This window comes from Idiotropiscis lumnitzeri, chromosome 3, assembly GCF_059441095.1.
Source record: "Idiotropiscis lumnitzeri isolate Australia: NSW breed Sydney's pygmy pipehorse chromosome 3, RoL_Ilum_1.0, whole genome shotgun sequence".
In the NCBI taxonomy this organism is placed as follows: Eukaryota; Metazoa; Chordata; class Actinopteri; order Syngnathiformes; family Syngnathidae; genus Idiotropiscis; species Idiotropiscis lumnitzeri.
Window position 1 is genome coordinate 24,108,561 of NC_142393.1, and position 27,556 is coordinate 24,136,116.

Consider the following 27,556-nt stretch of genomic DNA (forward strand, 5'->3'; position numbering starts at 1 on the left):
AAGAAATAAATCAACTTCACTCATTTTTCATCTCTCTTTCATGAACATGCCAGCTGGCTGGGCTGACGAGCGCATGGACAAATTAATCACTCTCAATCAAGAAAGACCGCCGTTATTGGACATCCCTGTGAAAAGCTATGCATTGCATATCGCTGCCGATGGCATGGAGTGGTATGACTTCTCACGCATGCGCAGAAGAGCCGTAGTAATCGGCGTCTTCGTCGGCTTTTGCTGCCTGCTCTTCGGTCAATTTCTGGTCCGACGTGCCGACTTCTAGGCCGACGCGACAGTTAGCCGCAACGTCTGATTGGTGTGTAGAGGCCTTGAGATGAGCTAAAATGCATGCATTGTGCAGACGTCCAGGCACAGTATGTCCATCTGTCTGTCTTATGCTGCCCCAAGGCGGGCAGCAACATTAGAGCCATTCAATTGATGCAAAATGAGGAAAAAATATTGAATTCTTTTTAATTATGTGACTGTATGTTTTTATAAAGCACAATATTTTTCCCCCCTATAAAAAATGCATGTGAGTTACGTAGTCACGGAGCAAATTCAAACTCATATCTCAAGGTACCACAATACTGTCACCAAATTTGGTATCAAAACACGTTTGCCTTTGTACATTCCATTTGTAGCTTTTTATAATCTTATATTCCCATTTGCTTATGCAAATTTCTCTTGGGCATGAATAATAAAAACAGCGGGATCGGCAAGCCCCGTCGTGGTCTGCCGCTGAGTGATGGGCGACACTCACCAGCCTGGTCCCAGCAGTCTCGTGCTGTGTGCGGTCTGTCTGGTTTGGCAGCAGTGTTTGCGCACCCCAGAACGGCCACCATTAATCTTATTTGTTTGAGACTTGAATGATGCATGTGGTTTTTGACTTTGCGACAAGCGGGTTAAAGAGTGGGCCCTGATCCAGCTACTTAAAAGCAAGAGCCGCGGATCCGCCACTCAGATGAGTTTTTCACAGAAGTTCTCAGGAGTTCTAAGAACTGCATGCAGATGGACTTTGGATTGGTGACAGGCAATGCTGCATTTACGTTGTAGCTCTGTTATAATTAGACACATTTATGGATAGTTTTTTTTGCAAATTTGATCTCAGGATATACAGTAAGTAAAATTAGGTTATTCTTGCCAGAGTATTTGCTTCTTGTAAGCAAGTCCATACTCAGTGGTGCATATAGTCGACCCTCACTCTATCACGGTCCACTTCTTTCCAGTTCTGTGCATCGCAGAATTTTTCATTTATTTTTTGTGTACTTGGATCCAGGGCTGCTGCTACCCCTTTGGGTGCCCTAAAATGAAAAGTCAGATGTTCTTCCTAACCCACCCCACCCCGATGTAACCATTTTTTTCTCACCTGAAATTTATGTGGGTGTGTGTTTTTTAAGTGGAGGCCCTGGTGATTGGTTAGTGGATACATGCAATTACTAGTTACATATTAAATATATATTTAATAACATAATCCAAGTGCTATCATATTAAAGTAATGTAACTTGAATATATTTAACTTTTTGGGAATTACTCCACTGTGGAACATAAAACAAAAAAAAAAAAAGTCATTTCTCATAAATGGATAGATAGACTTCATCTGGTATTGGAAAATAGATTTGGCACCTCCACAAATATTAAAAATCTTTTCACGTGACCAGTCTGTTAAAACAACGTGCCGATCGTAAAGTATAACTGTCTTTAGGTTACTCAACTGCATGCATGTCTGCAGCTAACATGGTTATCTATTTCAATATATCCTATCAGCACTTGTTAAAACGAATCGTAATTGATTGAATTGAGCACTTGGTTTGATTAGAGGGAGGATAGAAGCAGCCATTGGTGGTCTCTGAATTGCTTTAGTAAATAACAAAATACACAAGCACGTTCTTGCCGACGTCATCTAATTCAGTTCTTCAGTGATAGTAATGCATCGAGATACTACTTTCCTATCTCGACGTAGTCGCTCTGCCACTGTGGATTATATCAGCGTCTCAGTCTCTTTCACGCCTCCGTAGCGAGCTGAAATTGAAATAGTCGCGTTTGGGAACATCTTTATATTGATTTTTATGTTAGTGATTTATTAGCATAGCATTTGATTGGTTTATTTTGCGTAGCTTGTTGTCTTATAGAAATTATTTAGGTCGTAGTTTGTCACTGTTGTTGTCAGTCACAGCCAGACTTTGCCCAACCGGGTCGAACAATTAAGGAACTCAGTCAAAATGGCAGATACTTTCTTTGTACAGCTTTTTGTTTCCATATGAGTTTTGGGGTCTCTGATCGGCACCTTTATTAGCGTCACTGTCCTCAGCTCTGAACCAGAATCATAACGCATCTCTTGGTCCAGTGGCTATAACCACAGCTGCTCTTTTCAATCAGGTGTGTTGAAGGAGGGAAACATGTAAAAAAAACGGATAGGGGCTTTCAAGGACCGGACATGGGTACCTGGTGCCTAAGTGACATTTGTAGATTCTGAGTCCCCTGGCCTCACCGTGAGTGCTTTTATTGAGAAGTACACCTTGTGGACCTTCATTTTGCACTATGGCTTGGTTTTGGGTCATGTGCACCTTTAGGTCCTGTCAAATACAGTGTTGAGCACTCCTCTGCGAGCCTCATTAACCCCGTCGCACTCTCCGATCCCCCAACGGTGTTCTATGACTCAACACCCGCAGCTGAAGCTTGTGCCCCACCATCATCCATTTTTCACAGAGGATAATAAGGCCAGCTCTTATTCCTGCGGCATGGTCTAATCTGATTGGAGCTCAGGTTCTGCCAAAACATTTATTTAATCAAACACGTTGTCAGGGGATGAGATCACTTTCATACCAAGTGCCTTCAAATGGATGAGGTTGAACTACAGTTTCAGCAGAGCTGCCAACTGTTACGGATTGCCCGTATTTTGTTACGGGAATCTCTGAATGCGAGCTTCTTGTAATGTTGCGGATATTTCGAACAAATTGAAGAAATCATGGCTTGCATCGCTCAAACAGGTTGAAAAGGAGCAGAAATACTTGGTAGACAATTCCGATGTATTGTATTTTTTACAACACAATGTTTCTGCCAGTGGCTCTCACCTCTCACTCATGGTTTGTGTAAGCTCACAGTGGAGCCCAAAGTTTGCTGAACGCTAACGAATTGAGGCTCATCCTGATCGCTGCTCGTTTTAATGAATGCATTACAGAAACAAGGGCAGTAGCACACAGGGAAGCTTAATGAATTCAGTAATTAAAATTAAGTAATTAAGCGTACATGTGTGTCTATATTTAGATATGACATTGTGTATATATAAACTTCTGTCTTAAACACAGCCCCCCTGCAATGTATTTGACAGAATTTTAAGAAAATTGTTCAGGAAGTCAATTTCTATATGATGATGGTGTCACATCAAAACACAACAGCAAACTGAAATGCATACTCACAATTAATGAAACGACAACATCCAGGTTGTAGAAATATAACTGACACAGAACATGCATTTTGAATGCTATTTTCACTCCTTAGTGCCGCAAAGCATGCTGGGAGTGCATTGTACCTTCCTAAACTCTTGTTCTCATGTGAGGCAAAGTCGCTGACGAGCTCGCCCTGTAGAGATGGCTGTATTTATTGAACTTTATCCCTTTGCTCAAATTAAATGCTACTTATAATGGGGTTTTTTTGGCACTCAATTGCTTCTTCACACAGCCCCTCTCCTGCTCGCTCGCTTGCTGGAGCCCGAGCATGCGAGTGCGTGAGAGAAAGAGAGAGAGCGAGAGTGAGAGAGAGAGAGAGAGAGAGAGAGAGCCAGTAGATTACAATATTTCATTCTGCTTCCAGTGCAAATATTTGAATTCTATGCACGCGGATGAAAACCTTTTTACAAAACTTCTCGTCCTGCGTCCTCCGCCCCACAAATGGGCCGACAAAATGCCCATCTCTGTTTTACCAGGCTTGCGGCCAATAATTCGGTGCGCCGTATGTATGTGTTAAATACAGAATTAGCACCCGTAACTGAGACTGCACTTTTTAATACGCTGTGCCTTGCGGTCGTGAAAGATAAAGTGAAAATATTGGTATTTTTAGCTAAGCTGCACCCTTCTGGCGTGGCTCCACACAGTTAGCCGAGTGTTTGGTGTGACAAGGTCCCACATGAGGGCTACAATGATACAGTGTCTCCGTCTCCCTCCTTGTGCTCACATTGTTTAAACAGTATCCTGTGCAGGGGACGGGTCCCATGACAACTTAGTAAATATTTACTCGCAGGAGCCGCGCCAATTTCTTGGGAAGCCCTTTTCTGCAGGCAGGCTACCCACTTGTTTCCATCTTTTTGTCTGCATGATTGTTTGTAGTGTGCAGTGATGTCTTGATGGAGAGTTTTTACGCATTCTGCTTGGAATGTGTGCAATGTCACAATGTTTTGAGCATTAAAAGGTTCCGATCGTTTTGTAATTTTAAAACCACTTCCGAGACCACCAGCAGTCGTAACAATGCATAATTAAATCCTTATTATGTTTTTTTTTAATTGCTAGCAAACTAAACAAATCCAACTTACTGCTGGCAATGCGTACCAAACCGATGGCAGAGTTTGGTTTGTAAGTCGTATACATTTCCAGTGACGGTTGGACTCCGCCAAGGCTGCCCTTTGTCACCAATTCTGTTCATAACCTTCATGGAGAGAATTTTGAATGGGGCAGCAGAGCTGCAGGGTTCGGTTCCAGTTCTGGCCTTCCTGTGTAGCGTTTGCATGTTCTACGTTTGCCTGCGTGGGTGTACCCTGCCTACTGCCCCGAAGACAGCAGCCCCGCAACTCCATTTGGTGTCCTCAGCATCGCATCTCTGCTTTTTGCAGGTGACGTGGAATTAATAGCTTCTTCAAGCCGATCTCCAACTCTCACTGGATTGGTTCCCAGCCGTGTGTGTGTTTGGGATTAAAATCAGCACCTCCAAATCTGAGACCATGTTCCTCAGTCAGAAAAGGTGGAGTGCCCTCTCCGAGTCGGGGAAGATATCCTGCCCTAAGTGGAGAAGTTCAAGTATCTTGGGGTCTTGTTCACGAATCAGGGTAAGACGGAGCGTGAGATCGACAGGCGGATCGGTGCAGCGTCTGCTGTGAGGCAAAATTCTCGATTTGCTGGTCGATTTCTGTTTCTACCCTCCCTGATGGTCACGAGCTGTGGGTCGTGATGCTGAAGCTCATTCATCCGAGATGGACGGATGGACTTGCAAGTACAGACTTGAGATATGGCTACTCTATGGTATGGCGAGAAATGTGTGCCTTTCTTTGCAATCAAACAAAACAATCGTTTGCAAATATTTTGGGGGATTTCAAACCAAAAATTGGAATTGGAAGAATTGGAAATGGAAGTCGTCGGCCAGCCGCACGCTGGCCTTTGCAGGTCATGAGGCTGAACAAACTGGTGTGAGCATGTGTTCCTGAAACCGAAGTGGGTGAGAACGGAAAATCATCAGAGGTCTTTGCTTGCGGGCAGGCGGGGCCACACGTGTGCGAGGGTGTCGTGGGTGCGTCAGTTGTGCCGTATCACCGCGTTGACGTTATTGTTACAAATGCATGACGGCAGTTTGCCTCACAATAACAAATAAGCCTCTCCTTTTCCAGTGGGTGGCACATGAAATGTTTGATATGTGAGACACACACTTCACTTGTTGTTTTAGTGCATCTGTGTTTGCTCTCTGAGTTGGAAAGGAGCCCTTTTGTATGAATGTTGAAAAGTGTCTCGATGGTCTTTTCATAACAGCTGGATAAGATTTGATCACTTGGCTGACTTAGTCGAGACACGTAGCGTAAAATTGACTTGACTGACATCACACTGTCGCCATTTATTTCAAGGCACCGTGCAGCCAACATGGCCTATTTTGCACTCAAAACGTCTCTATGTATTTTTTGTTCAGGAAAGTGAAGCGAAGGCATTTTCAATTTTAGCACTTTGTATGTAAAAGTGGACACATTATGTACAGTCTAAATGACTGATCATGCATTGTTTATAATGTCCCAAAACTGCACTCAATCAGCACCAAAATGGATGCGGACATCTCTACATATGAGCTTTGCTCGAGAAACTGCCTGGCCATACGGCACCGCCACAACTCCTGGGAGAGTCAGCCATTGATTATTGTTCAACTAAGCTATTTCCTTCCAAGCTACAACCAAAATAGATAATCTTCCAAATCAGAATCGGTGAAATAATCACTGCCAAATACACGCCTCTGTTTGGTCCTTCCCATTAGTTTTGTTCTGTTTAATTATTTTTTTTTCTGAGAAAATGACACCCAGCAAACAAGTAAACAATCTTTTTTTAGGCTCGCCTTGTACCTATCTCGCTATCATCAGGTTCATGTATTCTTCCCTTCATAAGCGGGTGTCATAAAGACCGCTAAATACCATCACAAAACAAGCCTAAAATCACTACTGTGTATTTCTGCGGGGTATGTTTTACTGCTGACATCAATTTTAAGTACCCAACTATAAAATAAATGCCAATGTTCAGCCAATTTAAGAGTGCCTTACCCGCTGTCACCCATCCAGGCAATATGTAATGCACACTGTAACCAGATGTGGAACAAATGGCATTTTCACAGCAAATGACACCATTGGAATTTTCAGCAAACACAACACGAACCAGACCAAGACCAGTGGCAGGTAGTATGTCACATTTTCTTCATTACATTAACATCAATCATTTTTTGGGTGTATTACTTGTCAAGAGCAGTTCTAAAGCAACATACTTTTTAATTTCAAGTATTTTTGTTTAGAAGAAATGGTGCTCTGTTACATTCGACGACATTCCACTCACTGCTTTTGTTTTATTGCGTTCCGTGATTTGTGTGTTATGGTTTCTCAACGGGATTCAGAGGTCTTCAGACTCAGATTCTCCAGTCTAATGGATTTACCGGTGACATTGATCATTCAAATGGAGCCAGTCAGTCACATGACTGCACACACTCTCTGGGGCCTCCCGTTTTCCAAGTGACTCATTTCTGTACTTCAGAGGGTATATCGACAAGGTACATCAGTACACACTTGCTGTGGGACCTGCGCATCAATACCAAAGAGACTAAGGTCAACTAAGGTCATTTAAACTTTACCACTAGTTCAATGACCGACAATCATACTTGATGGCGTGATGCTGGAAGATGTCGCCTCTTTCCAAGGACTTTGTTCCTCAGCTCCTTGTGTTGGAGAAGGGACGTTGTGCCGGTTCCTCCGTCGACCTCCACCCCACCATTGGTATGCCGAGCAGCTGCTAAGTCAAACTAGACCTGCTTGCCCTCAGCGGATGAGACCCATGTCCACACCGTGCTCGTGACTCTGCAGTCGGCCAGTAAATGTCACCGTCATCATCACAGCGCCTCATCAGGCAACTTTTGACGCCGACACCAGCTTGTAAATCCTACGCAGTGCGTTCTGTCAGCTGTCACCGCAGAGGTCCGACACCCTCGCTCTGCTTTATTTCATTTGACTCTTTGCCCAAGCAAAGCAAGCATGTTCTCTGAACCGCTGCTTTGACAACCTTGAGCCATCTCTGTATGGTAGAGGGCGCCTCCCAGTGACGGCGCGCAAACTAGTTTGCTGGAGCTTGCTGTATGTTGAACATGTTGCAGTCGTTTGTATGCTCTTTACATCTGATTGCGATGAAAGCGAGATGCTTTACCAAGCATCGCTAATTTTCGCAGAATTGGTCGGAGCAAAACAAAGTCATACATCTGAATATTGAGTAGCAAGGGGTCCAAGGGTCTCAAGGGTCCAAAAGTGTTTGTATGTATGATTTTGGCGCGAGAACACGTTATGCTGCAAATTCTTCCTTTTGCTGGTTGTTTAAGAACTAAATGTGGTTGAGCTGTGTTTTACCGTTTACTCACTGGTGACCCCTGTAGGTAGGTCCTTGCCACAATTTGAAAGTCAAGGGATGGATGGCTGGATGAATGGCCAACTCATTGAGAACAATATTTTATTTGATACGCTTTCTGAATGGGACCAGAATCTTGCAAAAGGCATTTTTAAATTGTGCTAAATAAAAAAAGATTTGAAAAAAATATTTTCGATGTGTAGTAGCTTGTTGAATGTTAGCATGGATAATTGCCCTAACTTGTGCATCAACTAGAACTTTTAGTTTTGGGGGAAATAAGTTTTGATGTGTGGAAAAGCGAGTTTGGCATAAACCTAAAGAAGGCTCCTTAAAACTACTTCTCACCATACATCAACTTTCACAGAAGAATAATAACTCCAATATTTTGTACACAATTTATTTAAATAGTCATGTCTTTAGAAACAGTCCAATCAGATTATCCAGTCTTGGTTAAATTTTCCAAGATGAACATACGAAAGGAAAATAGGATTTGAAATAGCAACAGATTCAAGGGTTTGTTTTATTAATTAATGTTCACATTGTAATTTGGAATGAAGAAACCTTGAGCAGCAGTGGCATAACATTAAAATTCAAATTTGAAAAGGTTGGGTACATTTGAGTCTTTGGGCCTTTTTTAAAATTCTAATTTGAAAAGGTTGGGTAAAATACATTTGAGTCTTTGGGCCTTTATTATTATCTAAATATTTAACTCGGACAAAGTTTTAAATACATTTCACTTAAAAAAAAAAGGTCAGAGAAAGAAAACATTGGAATGGCTTTGAATGTAGAAAAGAGGCACAGTTCAAGAACTTGGTTGTGTTCAACCTGAAACTTGGGGCAAGTTGGCATGTGGAGCAGGAAGTAACGAGACATCATCGTGATTTAGAAATCATCATCATCATCTTCCTCTTCATCGTAGTAGCGATTTTGCTTGATCATTTCCTCCACGGTCAGCGTCTCCAGCTCCGGCTTTTCGTCGGCTTCCTCACCCTCCCAGAAGCCCACATCCTGCGGCGAGCGGCTGGCCTCCACCTCGTCCTCCTGAGAAGACTTCTCTGGTATCAGCTTTTCTTCGTCCTCTTCATTGTCCTCCAGTTGCTCCTCCAGGTGAGCTGGACCCACTGCACTGACCTCATGGGTGATTTGACGCTTTGGCCCGTCTTCTCCCTTCATCGCGTATTGGTCTCCCTTCTCCAGCATGTCGTCACCTTCCTCTCCAAAGCTGCTGTTGACATCCACGCAGCTGTCCTCCGTGGGCGTGTGGTTGCCCGGCAACGGCCCACCGGGCTGCGGCTCCCTGCTTGGGCACTCCCTGGGCTCGGCGGCGGCAACTTGGCCCGCCAGCGTGAAGGGCATGCAGCGCTCCTTCAAGGAGGAGCTCCTCCGCAGGCAGGAAGCTCCACCGGCTTGTTCGGACGAGGAGGAGTAGTAGGAGTCGCCGTTGTCCTCCGGGGGCCACTTGGCTCGGATGGACTTGCCGGTTGAGTCGGCGGGCATCGCTGCTCCGCCGTGGCTGTCATCACACTCCGGTCGCGGCGGCCAGGATATTTTCAGCCTGCGTGCCTCTGCCGGCTTGTCGTTCTTCTCCGGGCTTCCTTGTCCCAAGGCCTCCATGGTGGCAGTCAGAACGTTGACCTTGGCAAGCGGGGAGTCCTCCACACTGGGGCTCACCAGCTCAGAGCTGATGGAAGAGGGGCTCTTGGTGACGTGCGGTGAAGTCTTCGGTGTCAACAGTGTGGACGTCTCCGCTGCTTCGCCTTTGCTTTCCCACAATTCCTTGTGGGGCCGGTGGCCAAAGCCCTCATCGTAATTACCTTTGGCCTTGAAGAGCTGGCAGAAGTGCGGCTTGCAATACACGTTGTTGTGCAGGGAGGCGTAGTTGACCAAACTAGATGGCGAGCGAGGGCAAAAGAAAATGAGATGAGTATTACAGCTCCACGTGCACGTGATCATTTGACCAATATCTCCTCAGCCCCATTTAAAAAAAAAAAAAGCATGTTGGTAGTTTAAACGAGTGATTCCCATAGCATGGTACATGAACGCCGCCTAGTGGCTCATGATAAAATTATTTGAAACAATTAAATGTCCAAAATGTGCATGTTACAAGGGTTTAAATGACAGGGGAATTACGTAAAAACATTTCTTTACAATAATATGTTCTATACGATCCCACTTGTCTAAGAACGGCATCGTGATTGATATTGAATTTGTGGAACATGAATTAAATAGCAAACTCCACCCGTGTTTATCCATCTCAAGGGGAATCGATTTTTCCACGTCGGAAAATGGCAGTTGCTCGGCTCACCTATTTTCTGTGTTTGCTCATGTGATGTTGACAAGCTGTCTAATGTTGTCGTTATCGTGGTAACTTAAGAGTCACTTTTCTGGGCAAGGGGGGTATTGATACTTAGTGTAAAAGGTTTGAGAACAGTTTTAACCATAAATAATACTGCAAGCTGCGATGTCAAAACACTAGAAATGACTGACAGACAGATTTGACACTCAAGCTTCTGCTTACAACCCGGGCTCAAGTTATCTCCTCTCTAACAAAGATTTAAGTCTCACAATCAAAATGAAAAACTAAACGTACTTCCTTGGGGGGAAAAAATACTACTTTCCTTTGGCGCCATCTGGTGGCATCTAACGAGCATTAAAAAAGAGATCACAAAAACTCCAATGAGTGTCTTTTCAGCGATCGCTGAGGAGGTTCCACAGAATATACGAACAGGTGGAAAATAAAAATATCACAAGATCTGTTTGTACATAAAAAATAATACAAATTTACGACTAAAATACTATTAATGGTCTGAATATTAAAATTGAAAGTGAATTTGAAAAAAATAATAGATACTACTCACAAAAGGTTTGCGTTGCTGTAGCTTTCAGGTGAAGTGTCAAGATGAACCCCAGATGTACAATAACCTCACAAATTGTCTTTATTTGACATTTTATTAACACGTAAATACCATTCAGCTCCTTGTTAGAGTACAGTAGTAGTCTGAAAGAAGTGTAATAAGTACTGAGATCAATAAAAATTAAAAAAATGTTTTAAACCTACATATTAGGGGTGTCATCTCTCTTAAAAAAGAAATTTTAAAAAAGTTGATTCAGTACATTTTTCCACATGCCGGGTGCGAAAGGATTCAAGGACGCTTCGATTTGAAATTGGAACAGTGGGACTGCGATTTAATTCAATACGATACAGCACAGTTGGAGAGGGTATGCTGTGTACCTTTTCTGTCATTTTCAATCAATTTGTCATTTCCTTCCACTACATAGCTCTCCAGTAAAAGACAATTCGATACGTATCTCCATATATTTTAAAATGAAACAATTTGATACAATCCCATCTTTTAAATAAAAAAAAAAAAATCCAGTCCAAACTGTTTTTGTAACACCCCCACTACTTAGACCTGGTTTGCATCCCTCCCCCATAAAAGATAATTTGCTACCATCTCAATTTATGTGGTCCAATCCTGTTCAAGAACAGTGCATTTTAAAACGGAACGATTCGATTTGGATTGGTGGAATCACAACCATTTTTCAATTTTCATTATTTCACATTTGTTTTCGTTACACTCCAAATCAGGTAGCATACATAATCTCAAAATTATTTGATTTATTTAGTTATTGCTAATGTTTAATATTGTAGTTTTTATGAGATTTATTTATTTAGTTATTGCCTTCTTACCTGAGTTTGGTGTTGCAGTGGCAGCAGCGGAAGCAGGCGCTGTGAAAGACTTGCTGATTGGCCACCAGCCTCTCCAGAGGATACACCGTCTTCTGACAGGACACGCACACTTCCCGAACAGGCAGACGGAAATTCTGCTCAGAATATCAAATTGTATACATGTGAGTGCGAGTAGAGTGAGTAGATGTGTGTTTAGGTACGTCTGACTCACCCTTGGAGTTTTGGCCGGAGAACAGGAAGCGGCATTGCCAGCACCAGGACCTGTGGCAGCAAATCAACATTTGGGCAATTTGAACAATGGGTGGTGCTATTGAGCAGCTGTTCAGTCGATTTTCTTTTTCAGGAAACAATATTGCCAGACTGGAAGTATACCGAACACTCATACAAGACAAACGTAGAATTCTGTGGAATTGCTTAGATTAAGTTCTCCCAACAATTAGTTTGTGATTCAAATAAATTCAATTGTTACAGAAGGAAAACGCTACAATTATCACTGAAATAACTTGAGACTGATGAGACTCAGTTTGCAGAAATTTATATTGATAATCCACAATGTTTAAATACATTACCGTTGTTCTCAGCATTGAAACATTTTCTGTTATTTGGTGACTCCGATTCCGGACTCTGCAACAAGAGAGAAACAATGTCCGTCATATGTTAATGATCCAAAAGTCATCATTGTAGCCCAGTTAGGACTGAGCAGCCCTCACCATGTCGAGGGAGAAGGGTGGGACGTTCTCCTTCTGTTTGCCACCAAATGTTTCTTGCAGATCGGTCTGCGAGTGATAATAGAGTAACATTAATGTATTTTATTTATTTATTTACTAAATGGATCTTTGGGAGTGTGTCCAGTACTCACATTGACCGGGGTGCCATCCTGTTTGGAGATGGCTGCCTGGTAGAGGGCCATCCTGTCTCGGAGAGGAGTTGATTCTGCGAGACTTCCGTCTGATGCAAACACAAGACAACGCATTAAAGGTGAGAGCAAAAGCGTCTTCTGCTGATGGCAGTTCCTTGTTTTGTGGTCAAACTGTTAAAGGGGAAGTCGACCTCGAAAAGGTCTTTGCAATAACGTGTTCAATGTGTCTTCAAAGTCTAAACATGGTCTTCTGATCAATATTGCGCTTGCGGAATATGACTTAAGCAGCAAAATCTACCCATTTTAGCCATTTTTTCCACTGTCTATTGATTGAAAATGACATCGGAGATGCTCAGGTATTGCCCAATCACGGCTCACCTATTTTCTGAAGCTGAGCCATGATTGGTTGTTACCAGCGCCCTGAGCAACTGTGATGTTATACGTGACTCTCTAGTCATGTGAAAGCGCTAGGAGTGCAACAATTAATCGACTGGCAAATGTATGGACAACTATTTTGAAAAGTGCTAAATTGTTTGGAGGCCTTGTTGAATTTAACATTGTCCAAAATCCTTGCAATTTCAGCCTTTCAACAGTATTCATTCTCAGATTTCTCACATTAAGAACACACATTTGCAAAACACCTGATTTTACTTTGGAAATGTAAACCTAATGAGTTGATTCATTTACTGCCATTGACGGCTAAAGACGTCAAAAATCCATTTTTATTTATTCGACTGGTAGTGAATGAGCTAAGGGCCAAACCAGTTTCTACATTTTCTGCACTGTCAAGTTGACATAATGTCCTGTTTTTAAGCAAAAGGATGTAAAAGTTTTTTTTTTATCCAATTCATCAATTGAAAAATAATCAACAAATAATTATAATTGACTATTTAAGTAAATGTTAGTTACAGCACTTGAATGTATTCACAGTTATTGCATTGCGCTGAGTTCTGCATGAAAAGTGGTTTGCAAAGTTAATATGCAACCATATTCTGTGCAAAATATACTCAAGGGTTGAAACATGTTGCATTCAGATAGACACATTTAGGCAGAGTTCATACCCCCCAGAAGCTGCTCCATGTTGGACGTATTCACGCCGTTCCCTCTGCTTGACTGCTCTCGAGACACCTGTAAAGAATACAGCAGGAAAACAAAATAGGAGGCAATTAAACACAAGCCTGAGAGCAATAAACTGCTTGAGAGTGTGTCCTGCATGGCACACACTCTTGCGCCGACATGCACAGTTAACGTTCATCGGAGGAATCCAAAATGCAAATCCACTGTTTCGTGTAAGTGTGTGCGCGTGCGTGTGTGCGCGTGTTCATCTCCCCACCACTTTAATCCCCTTAATGAGCTCAGAAAGCCCGACAGACAACCCGTCTGATCAGCAGAAGACAAAACACGTCACTTGAGTTATCTGTATTTGTATAGATTTGTTTTATTTAAACTTTATTTATCCAGTTAAGGCAATTTACAACAGATTCTCATTTGCAATGCCGACAGTGTATGCAGAAAAGTGAGTCAAACAAAGCAAATATAAACTGTAAAATGTGGTATAATTTCGTAATTACATAACGCATGACATCATAGCACATGAATAGAAATTTCATAATATGCTAAAAACAAGTGTATCATTTAACCTATAAATCAATATTAGAATAAATAAGGAGAGTTTTTGTATTTTTGTTGCACAGTGATCCTGTTGTTTGGGGCAGAAAATTAAAAAGAATGAGCGACCAAAACTGCTAGAATGCAGATTGCGAGTGGTGGTATGCATGGTGAGCAGAGAGCCAAGGTAGGGTGGGAGGGATCATGCCAACTCCTGGTGTTAATAGACAACCATTGATTGAACATCTTGGCCGGATTGTGTTGATTGACCACTCATCTCACACATTACGCGAGTAGGCCAAGCAGTGAAATTAAAAAAAAAAAAAAAAAAAAAAAAAACAATTAGTCTTTCCTGGCTTGACTCATTTAGTAGCCGCCTTCTTGTCCCAATGCTGCTCGCGTTTTGTTTCACACAAACGTCAGGCATGAGCAGGTCGGAGTTCACAAAAAGGACAGAAGAGAAACACGATCGTACTATTCAGGAGTGCTGCATTTGTTACAAGAATTGGAACAGAATTGAAAGTGCAGGCCTTTGCCCTCACTTGATCACGGTGTAATGGAACGTAACGCGAGCTCTGGCTTGTTTTGTCTCCCATCAACATGCGCATTCTTTAAAGAGCAACATGTCAAATGTTCTCTTCCTGTTAGTTTTTCAAGCAGAACAACGTGAGGCCAGTATACAGACAAATGTGGCATTCTGATTAATATCGCCTTTGTGGAATCGGAATTAAGCAGCAAATTGCACAAGTTTTTATCCATCTCAGGGGGCGGCAGTTTTGCTACTGGCTGTCGACTGAAAATGATATCATAGTTACTCAAGCCTCATGTAGCAACCAGTCATGACGTTCACCAAAATCGAAATCATGAAGCTTGCCCAGTCCTTCTGGAATTGAGCAGAACATACCGTAAAACAAAAGACCAAATGGATGACAACGTGTTCGTTTCACAGCGTAGTTCGTTGTGGAACTGTGAAATGAGCGGTTTCAACTTGAAATAGTTTCTATCAAGTTGAAGTTGTCAAATATGAGCAAAATTCGTAACATTTCTATTTATTTCAGTCAGGTATTTTTTTGTTATAGAAAATGCGGGATAGTTGGATTTCCTGAACTAGGTGTATATTTTTAATTTAGAAAGGTTTGAATTGGTGAAGAAATTTGAACTGTCAGAATGTCAAAAATGGGCAGGTTTTATTTATCTTGGGGTGCGCAAATTGCATAATTGAAGCAATTTCAATAATTCAATTGTAGCGAGTCCAACGTTTGACAAGGTATGAGATAACCAGAGACCAAAAATGTGGGCTAAAGCAGCCCCACTTCACTCCCAAACCACCTCCATGGTAATGGAGCAATCCCCAAAGGCGGATTATGTTCCACAGGCCGAGGGCTTGGGGGTGGAGGGCTTGGGGACCAAGTTGCTTAGAGGACGGACCAACAGATGTTGCGGGGTGTATCGCCAGACACACGAGGAGGGGGTGCAAACATGTGGCCAGCCTGAGGTAAACACGCCCGCGGACTCTCAGGAGGGTGGATCAACGGGCCAGACAAAGACTCGTTGCTAATCTTGATGCCATTAAAGCTTCCTTCCAGGATGACACGCAGTCTCGCACATACACAACCAAATTAAGAACACACAGTGGCGTCACATGAAGCCTTCAAAAAGCAAATTCCAAGAAGAAAAACATTTTACTCAGCACACGCAAAAAATGTTTGGCTCCAAAGAGCCCCTTTAACCTCCCCAATGAAGGCAACTTTGAGAGGCAGCTTTCATTACAACAACAACAAAGCAGAAAACTTGGAAGAGATCATTGAGAGCAAAGAGCAAACAAAAGCACATACGTAGCTATACCTCTTGTGAAGCCAAACAATGACTGAGACGGAAGAAGAAGCCGGCGCAGACGTTCAGGCAACGCGGTGTTCCAGGCGCAGACTGGCTCGTGACACAGAAGGGATGAGGGCTTGAGCGGAGCCCCCGGGGAGGCTTCGGGGGAAGGCGGAGGCGATGGCGACAGGGAGCAGGTGCAGCAGGGGGGTTTCATGCTGGATGGTTTACGGGATCAAAAGGGGAGGAGTGGGTTTCAAGGGGCTTAATCAAGAAGGTCTGGATGAGGCTTCCATGATGCAAATCGGAGCACGCAACATGCTTCACCCATCAAGGCCAAGCTACTACAGAAGCTCAGGGACTTGAGTTGCATGACTCAAGTCCGATTTCAGTCGCCAATTTTAGGACATGACTTTGTTGGCTGAAACTTAGAAAAGACTCAACGTGGACTTGAACTGAGTACACAACTTGACAAGTGTCGCCCGTTCACTTATGAAAATCTGCAGTGTCAAGGTAGTGTGCCATTTGAAAAACCACAAACAAGTAGGCTGCATCTACTACTCATGATTTAGGTGGTTAAACAAACTTGATGGCACTTATGTGTTTAGATAAATCAAAGTCATCATGTGGACCAGCACCCTCTTTGAATTGGGGGAGGGGCACTAATGAACATACTTTGGTCACATTAATCATTAATAGTTTGCTCTGCTTGTTTCCAAGCAACGTTCATTGATGAAGTGCACGATCGGTGGAGTTGGCAGCAAACTCCCCTGCCTGGTAAATCCAGATGATGTCACATGACTGGAACCACAGCCACAACTGGTTAGTCATCATGTCCCAGGCATGCGTATGGGTACAGTTGTGCCTTTAGATACAAGTTACCAGAGTTTTTCGCGCTATGAGCCATCATTCAGACAATTCTTTGGTTTGACTTACAAGGACAAATTGACATACGAGTGACATACGGTGGCAGTGAACCGAACTCACTTCACCATCAGCACACTCAAATACAAACAATTGTTCAAAAATAGGCTTCTAGCTGCCACTCCCAGTTGAAGGTTCCTCAAAAACAAAACAAGAAAATCACATTGTGATTTTAAAAACAATCATAGCTTAGCCTTTCAGTCTGCTAGCTTAATGCTAATCAGTATGTCGGAAATATAGAACTCATCCATACTATACAAAAACATAATACAACAGGATATACGGTACGTTGTAGTTGAAAACATGACAAAAAACAAAATAAAATCATACCAGACATTTTATTTCAAATTTATTCATGTTCCGCAGATCGCAGCAGACATAGTTTGCTATTCAAATTTCCCCTTGCCCAACCAACAAAGAATGTTAATATTGTTGGCTGGCTACTGTATTTGAAATGTGATTGGCTCAAGAAACTGCTCTGTTGCTAGTTTAAATTAAGTCGGCGAGGACCATTTTTCGGGAAGGCCGTGGGCAGATTAAAAGGGCACGGCAACACAAAGCCTGAAATCTGATTGGACAAAAAAAAAATAGCCACATACTTAAAGCAGCGCAGGCAAATGTAAGAAAATATTACAATTGGATTGTAAATGTAGACGAGGGCTTGTGGTCATTTAGGGCGGCAGAGAAGGCTGGCAAACCGTTGCGTTTTGCATGTGTGGCCAGCCGATGGCAAAAGGGCCGCTTTTCTTTCCCGGCCTGACAATGGGGCGACAGGGGTGTAGTTGTGCGAGACAGGAAAGATGGGAGGGGTGAAGAACTGGATGGGGGAGGGGCGTATTTAGAGAGAGATGGCTGGATTAAAGGGTTAACCAAAAGTGGAGGTGGAGGTGAGGTTTCAAGTGTGAGTGCATTTTGTTTTTTGTTCATTTTTGTTTTTTTTGGGGGGGGGGCAAGATTGATGTGAGCTTTGATGAGGTTTGTGATCATCTGATGATCATGAGCACACAGCATGACATCATCGCCCTTACAAAGACACACAGTGGGCACCGTTGTGAGACCCTCCGTACTCGCATCCAATTGACCGTACGTGTCCTTTCATGCAGCTCCAGTATTTCATAATCAGACAACTACGCAATAAAGCTACTTTTACAAGGCTGCGCTTACATACTGCATAAATCCAAGTGTTGCGCTCTGACCGAGCCAACGTGTAGCTGCCAATTTTACCATATGCCTATTTTCAGGCTTTAAAAGTATTTTATTCCCCTTTACAACAAATGCCATCACATGATATTCATTCTACGAAGTGATTCCACTGATAGCCAACTATGGCCTTTCACACGCCAGCGGAATTCTGACTCCATTTAATTTTCATTGCCAGAAAAAAAAAAAGATTTTCAAAAGTATTTCTAATTTGGCATTCTTGCTTCAACCTTAGACTGAATTACAATCTCCTCGTCAACAGAACAATTCCTGCTTCTTTTTTTTTTTTCTTTCCGAGGAGTGCTCAGCATCATTTGGCTATCCTTTTTTTTTTAAAGCCGCCCGGAAGGAAACAAAATGAGGAATTTCGGGATATACTGGTGACATTAATACACCGTTAACTTTGTCGATGCAGTTAACTGACAAAATGGCTCACCATGTTTTGAACAAAGCATCTTTAACAGTCGGTTAGCTAACGACGGATTAAAAATTTAACCGCGTTGAGAGAATTGAACAACCGGGTACAGGTGTGCTGAGCAACAGACATCGAACAACAGCCAAGGGCATTAACAGCAGTTGATGACACAAACATAGCCCAAATGCGAAGGCTGCACTTGCCTCCATCTGTCATATGCTGGAAAGAAGACAAATACTTGATGTTGCGCTTTCCATAAGCAGGACATAAGCTGTTGTTTTTGTTTTTTTTTAATTTTCAATAAATACACAATTAATGGAAAAGAACAACCGGAAAACAGATCAGTAAGATGTTTTTGGCAAGCCTTGCGTGTGCAAAAGTTTCATGGAATCTTTGCAAGCAGCGCGTCGCCACAGTGTGCGATGAAATAAAAACTTTTTTCCACCCCCAAGAACGCCTCCACAGGGCGGGGTTAAGGTATCACAAGCCATTGTTTGAAAAAGACTGAGAAACGAAATTCAGTATCCAGGCCATACCACAAGATACAAACCACTCTACAGACAAAAGAACTGAAAGGCCATATTGGATTTTTTTTTTTTTTTTAAGAAGTACACCACATAGGTGAGCCACGAAAGCTTCGGATCAAAATTTCATGGACTGATAAACCCAAGATTTACCTCTACCAAAGGGATAGAAAGGCCAAAGTGCGTACAAAGAAAGGATCCGTTTAAGATTTAAAACATCCAAGCTCATCTGTGAAGCGTGCTGAAGGTGATGTCATGGCTTGGGATTGCATAGCAGCTTCTGGAAACAGGGTCGCTAGTCTGCATCGATGATGAACTCATGATGGTAGCAGCTAAATGAAATTTGAAGTCTACAAAACCAATTTGACTGGCAGTTAACCATAAAATGTATCCAAACTAATCGGGAGAAGTTCCATCATGCAACAAGACAATGACCCGAAACACTCTGCCAACACAAAAGTGGAAGGTCTTCAACTGGCCTAGTCAATCACCAAACCTAAAACTCAAAGAAGCTGCAGCAAAAGCATGGTAAACAATATCAAATGAAGAAAGAAACACTCTGGTGAAGGCATTAGATTGCGGACATGATGCAAGTAAAGTAAATATTAACATGCTATTCACTTTAATTTAATTCAGCTATGTGCATCCCAATACTTTTGCTTATTTGAAAAGTGCGGCTTGAAATAAAAGGTGCTCTGTCCTGAATTGTTTAACACATCCAGAAGTAAATAATCGCAAATAAAAGCTGGACTTATGAAATTTCGTCTCATCTATATGTATATAGGCTTCAATTATTTCTAGATTTTTGCTTTTCGCAGTCAGGTCCAGTCCCCATAGCGTACAATTCTGAATTGGATCAACTGTTAATACTTTTTGTTGGTTCACGTCCACACAAAATCACTAGACACTTCACTGAAAAAAAAAAAATTTTTTTTTTTTTTTAACTAGTATACTTTTAGCTAGTTGAGTGCTCTGATGCCTACTTGAGTTCAACTTTCCCTTCGCTGACAGACAAGTATATGTGCAAGACAGTTTTGCACTTGTTAGTGTTAGTGGCAGTTTTCATGACAACTTCCACCTTCGACCACATGCACACATACCATTAATACAAGCTTATTCATGACAACCGAACAAAATAATCCATAGTCAAATGACCGCTTCTCAAAACCAATGTAATGCAATAATACCTTGTATATTAATAATAATTGCCGTTTCCTATGTATGGTTCATTTGTGCAAGTCTGCCCGAACTAGCCGTCACTATACAAACATGACTCATTGTAGTCATGAAGCAAAGGTTACATACTGTCGCTTCAAAGTGTTAAAGTCAATAGTAACAAAGTGATGATTGTCAAAGTCTGCAGCATATTAGATGGGTTGTTTTTTTTCCCTGTCATGTGTTTTGATCTGACATCAAGTTGAAGTATGGCTGATGACTGCCAGTCATGTCTAAGCAGGCCGCCGCTCTGGTGAACTCAATACAAAGACATTCCTGATCCAAAGATAAAAGAAAAAAAAAAAGGTCACATGAGTGGACAGGCGAACATTCCTAAGTGTGGCGTATCTTTGCTTGGAGGGTTTGCTCCAAGCTTTCTATCAAGACGATTTGAACCTGTGCTCACTTTAAAACGGGATTTTTTTTTTTTCCCTAACAAAGCAAGCGTGACTTGCACTTTAGGAAACTTTCTTGTCTGCATTGATTTTCATTCCAAGACAGCACCATCAAAATGAGGTTTTGCTGTTCACTGGATGTTGATGAAATTGAGTCCATACTCACTTGCTTGAATGGAAAGGGCCCGTCCTGGCGCGTGCGCTCGACTGCTCGCCAGTCGCTAACTGTGCTCATCATCTGACAAGAACTGTGCAGCTCGCGTCACATCCTTTATGATGACACGTGATGGCTTAAAGACACACACGCTGGAGCTTGAATGCTTTCAACTGCTCTTACTCTTTGTTGACATAATAAGGAGTGACCGCATTAATGATGAACATTCATTATGCGTGGCCATGTGACCGAGCGGGCCTTAGACTCTCTCTAATTGTCTGTTTATTCTTTTTGCAATATGTGAATAAATGCCTTCTTATGATAGCGTTGCAGGTTATAGTAATCCCTCACTTGGTCCTGCTATGTCACAGATGATTCTTTCGAACATTTTTTTAATGATTGCAATATGTTTAAAAATGTGTTTATAAAAGTTTTGATTCGATTATAATTTGTGGGAGGGTTATATTAACATTTTTTTTTTATTATGGTGTCGTTATAAGGCAAATTCTCAACTATCGCGGGTGGTTTGGGACAGAACTCCCGCAATAAATGGGGATAACCGTATTTAGGTTACCGTTTTCCGACTTTTATTGCGCCAAGCGACATATTTTCTAAAAAAAAAAACTCACAGCATACTACCAAATAAAAATGTCACAAGAAATATGTTCAGCCAGCCTGATCTGGTGGGTGACGTTTGACTAAGAACATACAGTACACAACTAGAACAACAACTGGATAGTTTAAGCCTGAACAAAAATTTCAGTTTCTGTTTTGTGTCTTCTCTTGCATGATATTTTTTTCATTTCCTGTCTCTACTATTGCTGCTGATTCATATTTCCCCATACTGTGACCGATAAAAGGTTGCCTTATCTTTTCTTATCTTATTTTAGCGAATGAGAGTGCAGTTTGCTGTTGTTAGCTTTGGCTCAGAGTTGTGACGCGCTTGTTGCGCGTTTCTTCAGCTACCATTTGTTTGATAAAGCGATTGAAAGTGCACCAGCGGCCGTGTCTATCCAAGATCACCTATGGAGGGATTACAATTGGTTCTAGAGGTGGTAGACTAACTATGACTTTATGTTAGACGTGCAGTAGCGAAAACCAGTTCTCCTTTGCAGGAGTAACATTGCATGTTATCTTTTCTTTCAAGTGGGAAATGATCCCACGCTACAAACATCCTCTCTTTTACACACTTTCCTCCTGGCTCGTACTCCTTGCTACGTGAGTCTGTAGTAACATTAGTCTGTGTGGAAAAATGATCACCATAAAATTAAACATCTTAGCGAATTATCTGCAAAATAAAATTAGTCATGCGATATTGTCAATCTGCAAAAAAAAAAAAAAAAAAAGATAAAATATGATCAGGGACGACTGTATCCTGAAATGTTGATCGTGTCTCAAATTACTCAGTAAATTATTTACCCAGTATGGGATGTGAAGCACTTTAGTTGAACATCAAACTAATATTATTCAATTGTGTGAATGACAACGGGTAGGGGAGGAGCTACGTTTAACCCGGGTTGTTAGCGGAATAAGTTACAAGAGTCTTTGCCACACATTTTAAATCAAATCAGCTGTAATTTAATTATAAGATTATTGTTGTGCAATGAATTTTAAATAATTGTAAATTGCTTAGGTCTCATTGTATGCTTTATTTATAGTATAGACTGTTAATAGAGGCAATTACAAACAATTTTCGGGGGCAGTGCAGTCAATTACTCACAGTTCTATTTGTGGGAGCATTCGGTCAAGTCAGCCAATGAATACTCTCCACCAAAAAGCTTCAGAATCACTTCTTCGTGGTTCATTGTTTTCATTAATGACTCCAACTTTACATTTTGCCAGACATGCATGACTGCAGGCTCAACACGCCCACTGTCATGCTCCACTTTTAAGCATTAGCCCCCCTTTTGGAGCATGAAGTGACAAGCCATCAGCTGAGGGGAAGGATAGCGAGGGGAGAGCGCGCCATGTGACGAGGAGCGTGACGCCTCCGAGGCTTTTTGACAACAAGCAGACTTATTGATTCAAAGCATGACCGATCAGCAGGCTGTTCTATCAGCAGACGGAACTAAATGCAAAGTTGTTGACTTGGAAATCAGAGAAGCTGGAGTGACCACATTGCAAAGCAATTCGGTTCTAGCGTGTTCCTAATTCTTATGGAGACGACTCACCTGGTCTGCCTCGCCCTTCTCGAAAATCATCTTCAGGTCGTTGAGGGGAACGCTGGGCCTTTCCAAATCGGTTACTTCTGCGAGTGCTCCTTCCTGCTCCTCTGCAACTCTGCTGGCCTTGGTTTCCATATTCGTCTGCTCCAGATGGGCGTGACGGCCGCGTGCTGCCAACTCTGTGCCTCGCTCGTGGGTGTCTGATGGTTTCGGAAGCTGCGACGTGGGCCTCGACTCACCACCCGTTAATTGACTGGGCTGACTTCCTCGGAAGGCAGAGATGCTGGGTGCTTGCTGCTGCTCCCAGTTTTTCTTTAAAATTCTCGAGTTCTCACTGCGACGAGATGACTGCGAAGATTCTGCCACCTGCAGAGAGGAATATTATTTGTTAGACTTAAAGAACACAGTGTAACTAAAGTTTGCCACTGACTGGTCTAACACACTCAACAATGAGCACTAGAATTTCTATCCACAACCTAAAACCTTTTGGCTAGAAACCAATGAAAATACCGTATAGTGATCATCTGTTAACAGTGAAGTGATAATGAATGCGCGAACAAAAGTTCAAGCTTTTCATTTCTTGTGTTCATGCAAATATTTTTAGTGTAAAGAGTTCTTTGACCGAACAATTTCTTAAACCGAAACTCTCAGCCAGGTAAGAGAGCTTCCCTTTTTTTGTCTGGACACAATAAATGCAAAAGTTATCAAGAAAGAAAGCAATAGATTGACAAAACTTGGAGTCGACATTTCCACTGAGCCACATCAAGACTCCAGATGTGATGACTCACCATTTCTTAGACACACAAATGAGTGATACAAGCTGCCTTAAATATGTGTGGAGACTTTTGACAATGAGGCCCATGAAGACAGACTGAGTGAGGCCAGAAACCTTTTAAACACAACTTAAGAGCAAGCAACTTTGTCAGAGGGGGAGGGTATGGGGAGCAAAAAAGACAGCAGAGACAGGAAACAACTCTGCAGAAAAAGACAAAGAGCAATTCAGACAAGGGTGAGCTGGTTGCAGTTGGAAAGTAACGAAAATAAAGACTTAAAGCCAAAAAAACCTGAAAGGGGCTTGAGAAGCGGTGGTCCGCTGGTGCGATCGAACGTCGGCCGGCCGGCGAGAAATGTCACAAGGCGCTCCAGATGTGAGAGCAAAGGAGAAGTGATCAGTACCTATCCCACCCCCTACGCCCCACAAGAGAAGCACACACAGAGAGAGCGAGAGCGGGAAGGAAGGAAACAGGGAGTGAGGGAGGGACGTGAGGGGGCGGGGAGGATGAGAAAATCAGAAACAGAGGTGGTCAGTGAGGGCAAAGAGGGGAAAATAAGTCCAGGAAATGAAAGGAGGCGGGAGACGGTACAAACCTCGGTGGTGGCAAACAAAACACCACCTCGACATGCATTGGCATGAAATTGATTGAGCAGTCGCCACCTCTCGTCTCATGCCGATTTGCACCTTCTATCGGTCAACAACTAAACTGAAATTCTTGAGTGGCACATGTTCACCTACCATTTTCGTCTTGCCTGCATTGGCTTCATCTGCAGCCATTTGGTACCTGACGAACAAGTCAATAGTCAGTAAAGGTCGTGACAAAGAAAGGAGACTATGTCTATGTCATGTTTACTAAGTGACAGGATAGTGGCCGCCATCTTTGTGGAACCATGTAGGACAAAATAATGATTGCACTCTGTCGGCACCGGGACTTGTACAGCATAGCCAGCTTCCAATATGAGTAAATATACAAATTGGTCAAATAAATATATTGCTCAACCTTCTAATCCAGTGATCGATTAGCATTTTTTTACCAACTACCAGATCGACCAACCCCAAAAATGTTGGGATGTTAGTTTTGGTCGCCAGCAGAAGGTGCCCTTTCCCAACATGGTGGCTCCCTGAGATCGACGAATGAGTCTGGTTAATTCTTATTCCAAAAACGCAATATTTATCTGGAATACCATTTTTTAACCAGGGCGGGCACATAGGGTTTACTCATGCAGAAAAATATTTTGGGGTTTAGTTCAGTCAACTTTTCATGCAATTTGTGTGAGTTGCCTCTTAACAAAAAGTTTGTCGAAGTAGGCAGCAAATATTTACAAATGGAATTGCAGAGTTTTTGGACCAGGGAACATCAGTTGAGTGCAACTTGAGGAACTGGTCAGGGCTGATCAAGTGATAATCGAAGTGCACAGAAATCATGTCAGTGACGCGCAACAGACGGGCGGAATGTCATACTAAGCGTTGGGCGATGTGGCTAGAGAAGAAGAGTCGACGGACAGTTCCTCGGCAGTGACTCTTTGATACACAGGCCATCGGCGTTGTCAGCTCCAGTGACGCTTGGCTTTCAGCACTTTTTTAGGAGTGGAAGGAAATGTGTTGGACGCTGATAAGCAACCAGGATCAAGTGAGAACTGCTCCCTTCAGATATTTACAGACTTATTTGGATTTATTTTAGGAGGTAAAAAAAATAATACAAATTTGCTATGTGGCTTTTTGCCCCCAGAAAAAGACTACCGCTATTCTCATAATGCAATTTTTTTAATTGATAAAAAAAAATAATAATTCTCGGCATATTCCATCTTTTTTTCCTCCAAAATATATAACTATTCTCGCAATATGTAGAGTTTTCAATTCCAAAAATGTAACTTTATTCTAGTAAAAACACACTTAAAAACAAAACATTAGAGGATCAGAATAGTCATATTTTATATTTTCTAAACTGAGATAAAAATACAGCTTTTATCTTAATTCTTGAAGAACACCAATACAAAAAAATAACACAGGGTGTACACAGACACTGTAATATAGTGATTTTTTTTTTTTTTGCATTTTTTTTAGTGTATGTGTGTTCAATTACATTTACAATGCCTTAGAACAGTGTGTTTCAATACGTTTAATTTGTATTGCAATGGAAATTATTACCAAATCATATAAGGTTTCTCCATATGACAAATTTTCAACTACTGTGGGTGGAGCAAGAATGGACCCCCCGCACCTGGCAATAAATGGTAATTGACTGTACAATACTGAATATTTTCAACTCATACAACACCTTACCTGAAACTCCTGCTCAGGCGCATTATTATGGTTTTAAATAAACCTCTTATTTAAATGAGTCAGCGTTTGTCTTTTTGGTCAGGTACTGATAGATAAGGAAAAGCAGGACAAGGTCAGGAGACGGAAAATGTCGATACGCGTGCTCTTTGCTTTGTCCAAATAAAACAAGAATTAAGTGTAGAGCATTTGTACTTGAATGCTGTGTTTAAGATAGAAGAATGTCTTTTGTTTGACAGATTCCACGCGCTTAATTCAATTTGGAAAGAAAGTTGCAACAATCGATGGGCAAATAATGACTCTCAAGCATATCTTCTATTGCCAACTATTTTGATGTTTTATAGCCCTTGTCCAAATCCTCTGATTTCAGACTCTCAACAGTAAACACTGTCCAATTTGTGTAGCCCTCCATAAAAACAGACTGTGTCTTTGTGTTCAATCCAAATAAGACATTTACAAAGAGACACTTTCATTTTGAAAAACAATGATCTTTGCCGTTTTTCAGATTTGATTTGTGGTTTTTTCTGCGCTGAAAATTTGAAATGTTGCCCTGTTTTTCAGTAAAGGCATGGAAATTAAAAATAAATAAATATGATTAATTCAAAAAAATTGACAGATTAATCGATTTTCAAAATAATTCTCCTTGTGACAAAAGCGGATTCTCTCCAGTGTCAAGGTTCATCTTACAAATAAAGTAGCATGAATATAATTTTGTCATTTCCATATCACTATTTGTTTATCTCCGTAACAAGTTAAGGATTTGTCTTTCGTATGAAACTGCTCTTGGCAAAAAAAAAAATGGAACACTTAACATACGCAAACCAACCTGCGTGCACAAGATTGAGACATATCGAATAAGTCACTTCCTGTGTTTCGTCAAAAGATTTAAAAAAATAGATAGATAGATAATGTGATGACATACCAGCAAAAATTTGCAGTGACGTCCGTATGCATACGTCAACCACTTGTGGCGTTTCCTTCTGCTTCTCCCACTTAGCGGCTGCTCGCAATACTTTCGAGCGGACAAGAACGCGGGGAGGGCTGCGCACCCTTGAGGTCTTCTCGGCCAATCACGAGGCAGCACTCACCTCCACCTGGTGTCGACGAACTCTTCGATGCGGGATCGTGAACAGACGGACCGTCATGCGGGGGCGGGGGGCTACCGGGAGAGGGGGGGGGGGATTCCCTGGGTGCTTTACTGGAAAGCTGTCATGGTGTGACTTCAGCCTGGCTCTTTCTCACTAAAGGTCAACGGCGCCTTCCAGGAAGTGACTCACTCCCAAAGACCACGTGGGGTCGCAGGGAAGAGGAAATGGATTGGTGATGGTGGGTGCCTTCGTTTGTCCTCCAACACCAAAGCCTACTTGAAATTGCCTCCTTGTCATTATTCATTTATTTTCGTAATATTTACTCTATTGCTCTAAAATGAATACATTGATTCGTAAATTAATTTGTATTAATGATGAAAAAATGTCAAATATTTTTTCTATAAATAACTTTTATAAAATTGTTTTTCAATGTCGAAAATTACACTTTTATTCTCATAATACGTCTTTTTCCCTTAGAATGAATGATTTAATTCCCATAATCTGAATTTTATTCCTGCAAAATTGCAGTACATTTATTCTAAATTAAAATATTCTGAAATTCATTTTTTTTCTTATCTAGAAAAATACAACTTTTTGTAAAATTACCTATTTT

The 27,556-nt window shown here is 41.8% G+C and overlaps 1 protein-coding gene across 2 annotated transcripts; it reads right to left on the reverse strand.

Moving 5' to 3' along the window:
• Window positions 1-8,498: 8,498 nt before the first annotated feature.
• Window positions 8,499-27,022, reverse strand: LOC148340534 (LIM domain and actin-binding protein 1-like). 2 transcript variants are annotated; one of them, XM_088291527.1, is made up of 10 exons: window positions 26,778-27,022; window positions 24,314-24,359; window positions 22,807-23,166; window positions 13,444-13,510; window positions 12,383-12,471; window positions 12,234-12,299; window positions 12,093-12,147; window positions 11,735-11,784; window positions 11,524-11,657; window positions 8,499-9,720 (listed from the first exon to the last, which is right to left on the reverse strand). In XM_088291527.1, the coding sequence occupies exons 1-10, from the start codon at window positions 26,807-26,809 to the stop codon at window positions 8,715-8,717; spliced, it is 1,905 nt and encodes a 634-aa protein (XP_088147653.1). In that variant the 5' UTR covers window positions 26,810-27,022; the 3' UTR covers window positions 8,499-8,714. The 2 variants fall into 2 exon arrangements, with proteins under 2 accessions (XP_088147653.1, XP_088147654.1); XM_088291528.1 differs by lacking the exons at window positions 24,314-24,359; window positions 26,778-27,022 and adding an exon at window positions 23,865-24,028.
• Between the last annotated feature and the right edge of the window lie 534 nt (window positions 27,023-27,556).

Coding starts and splice junctions, on each gene's coding strand:
- LOC148340534 (XM_088291527.1), bottom strand. CDS start 26,809: ATGCATACGGACGTCACTGCAAATTTTTGCTG. Junction 12,148..12,233: donor CACCCTTCTCCCTCGACATG/GTGAGGGCTGCT, acceptor CTCTTGTTGCAG/AGTCCGGAATCGGAGTCACC. Junction 11,658..11,734: donor CTCCGGCCAAAACTCCAAGG/GTGAGTCAGACG, acceptor TATTCTGAGCAG/AATTTCCGTCTGCCTGTTCG.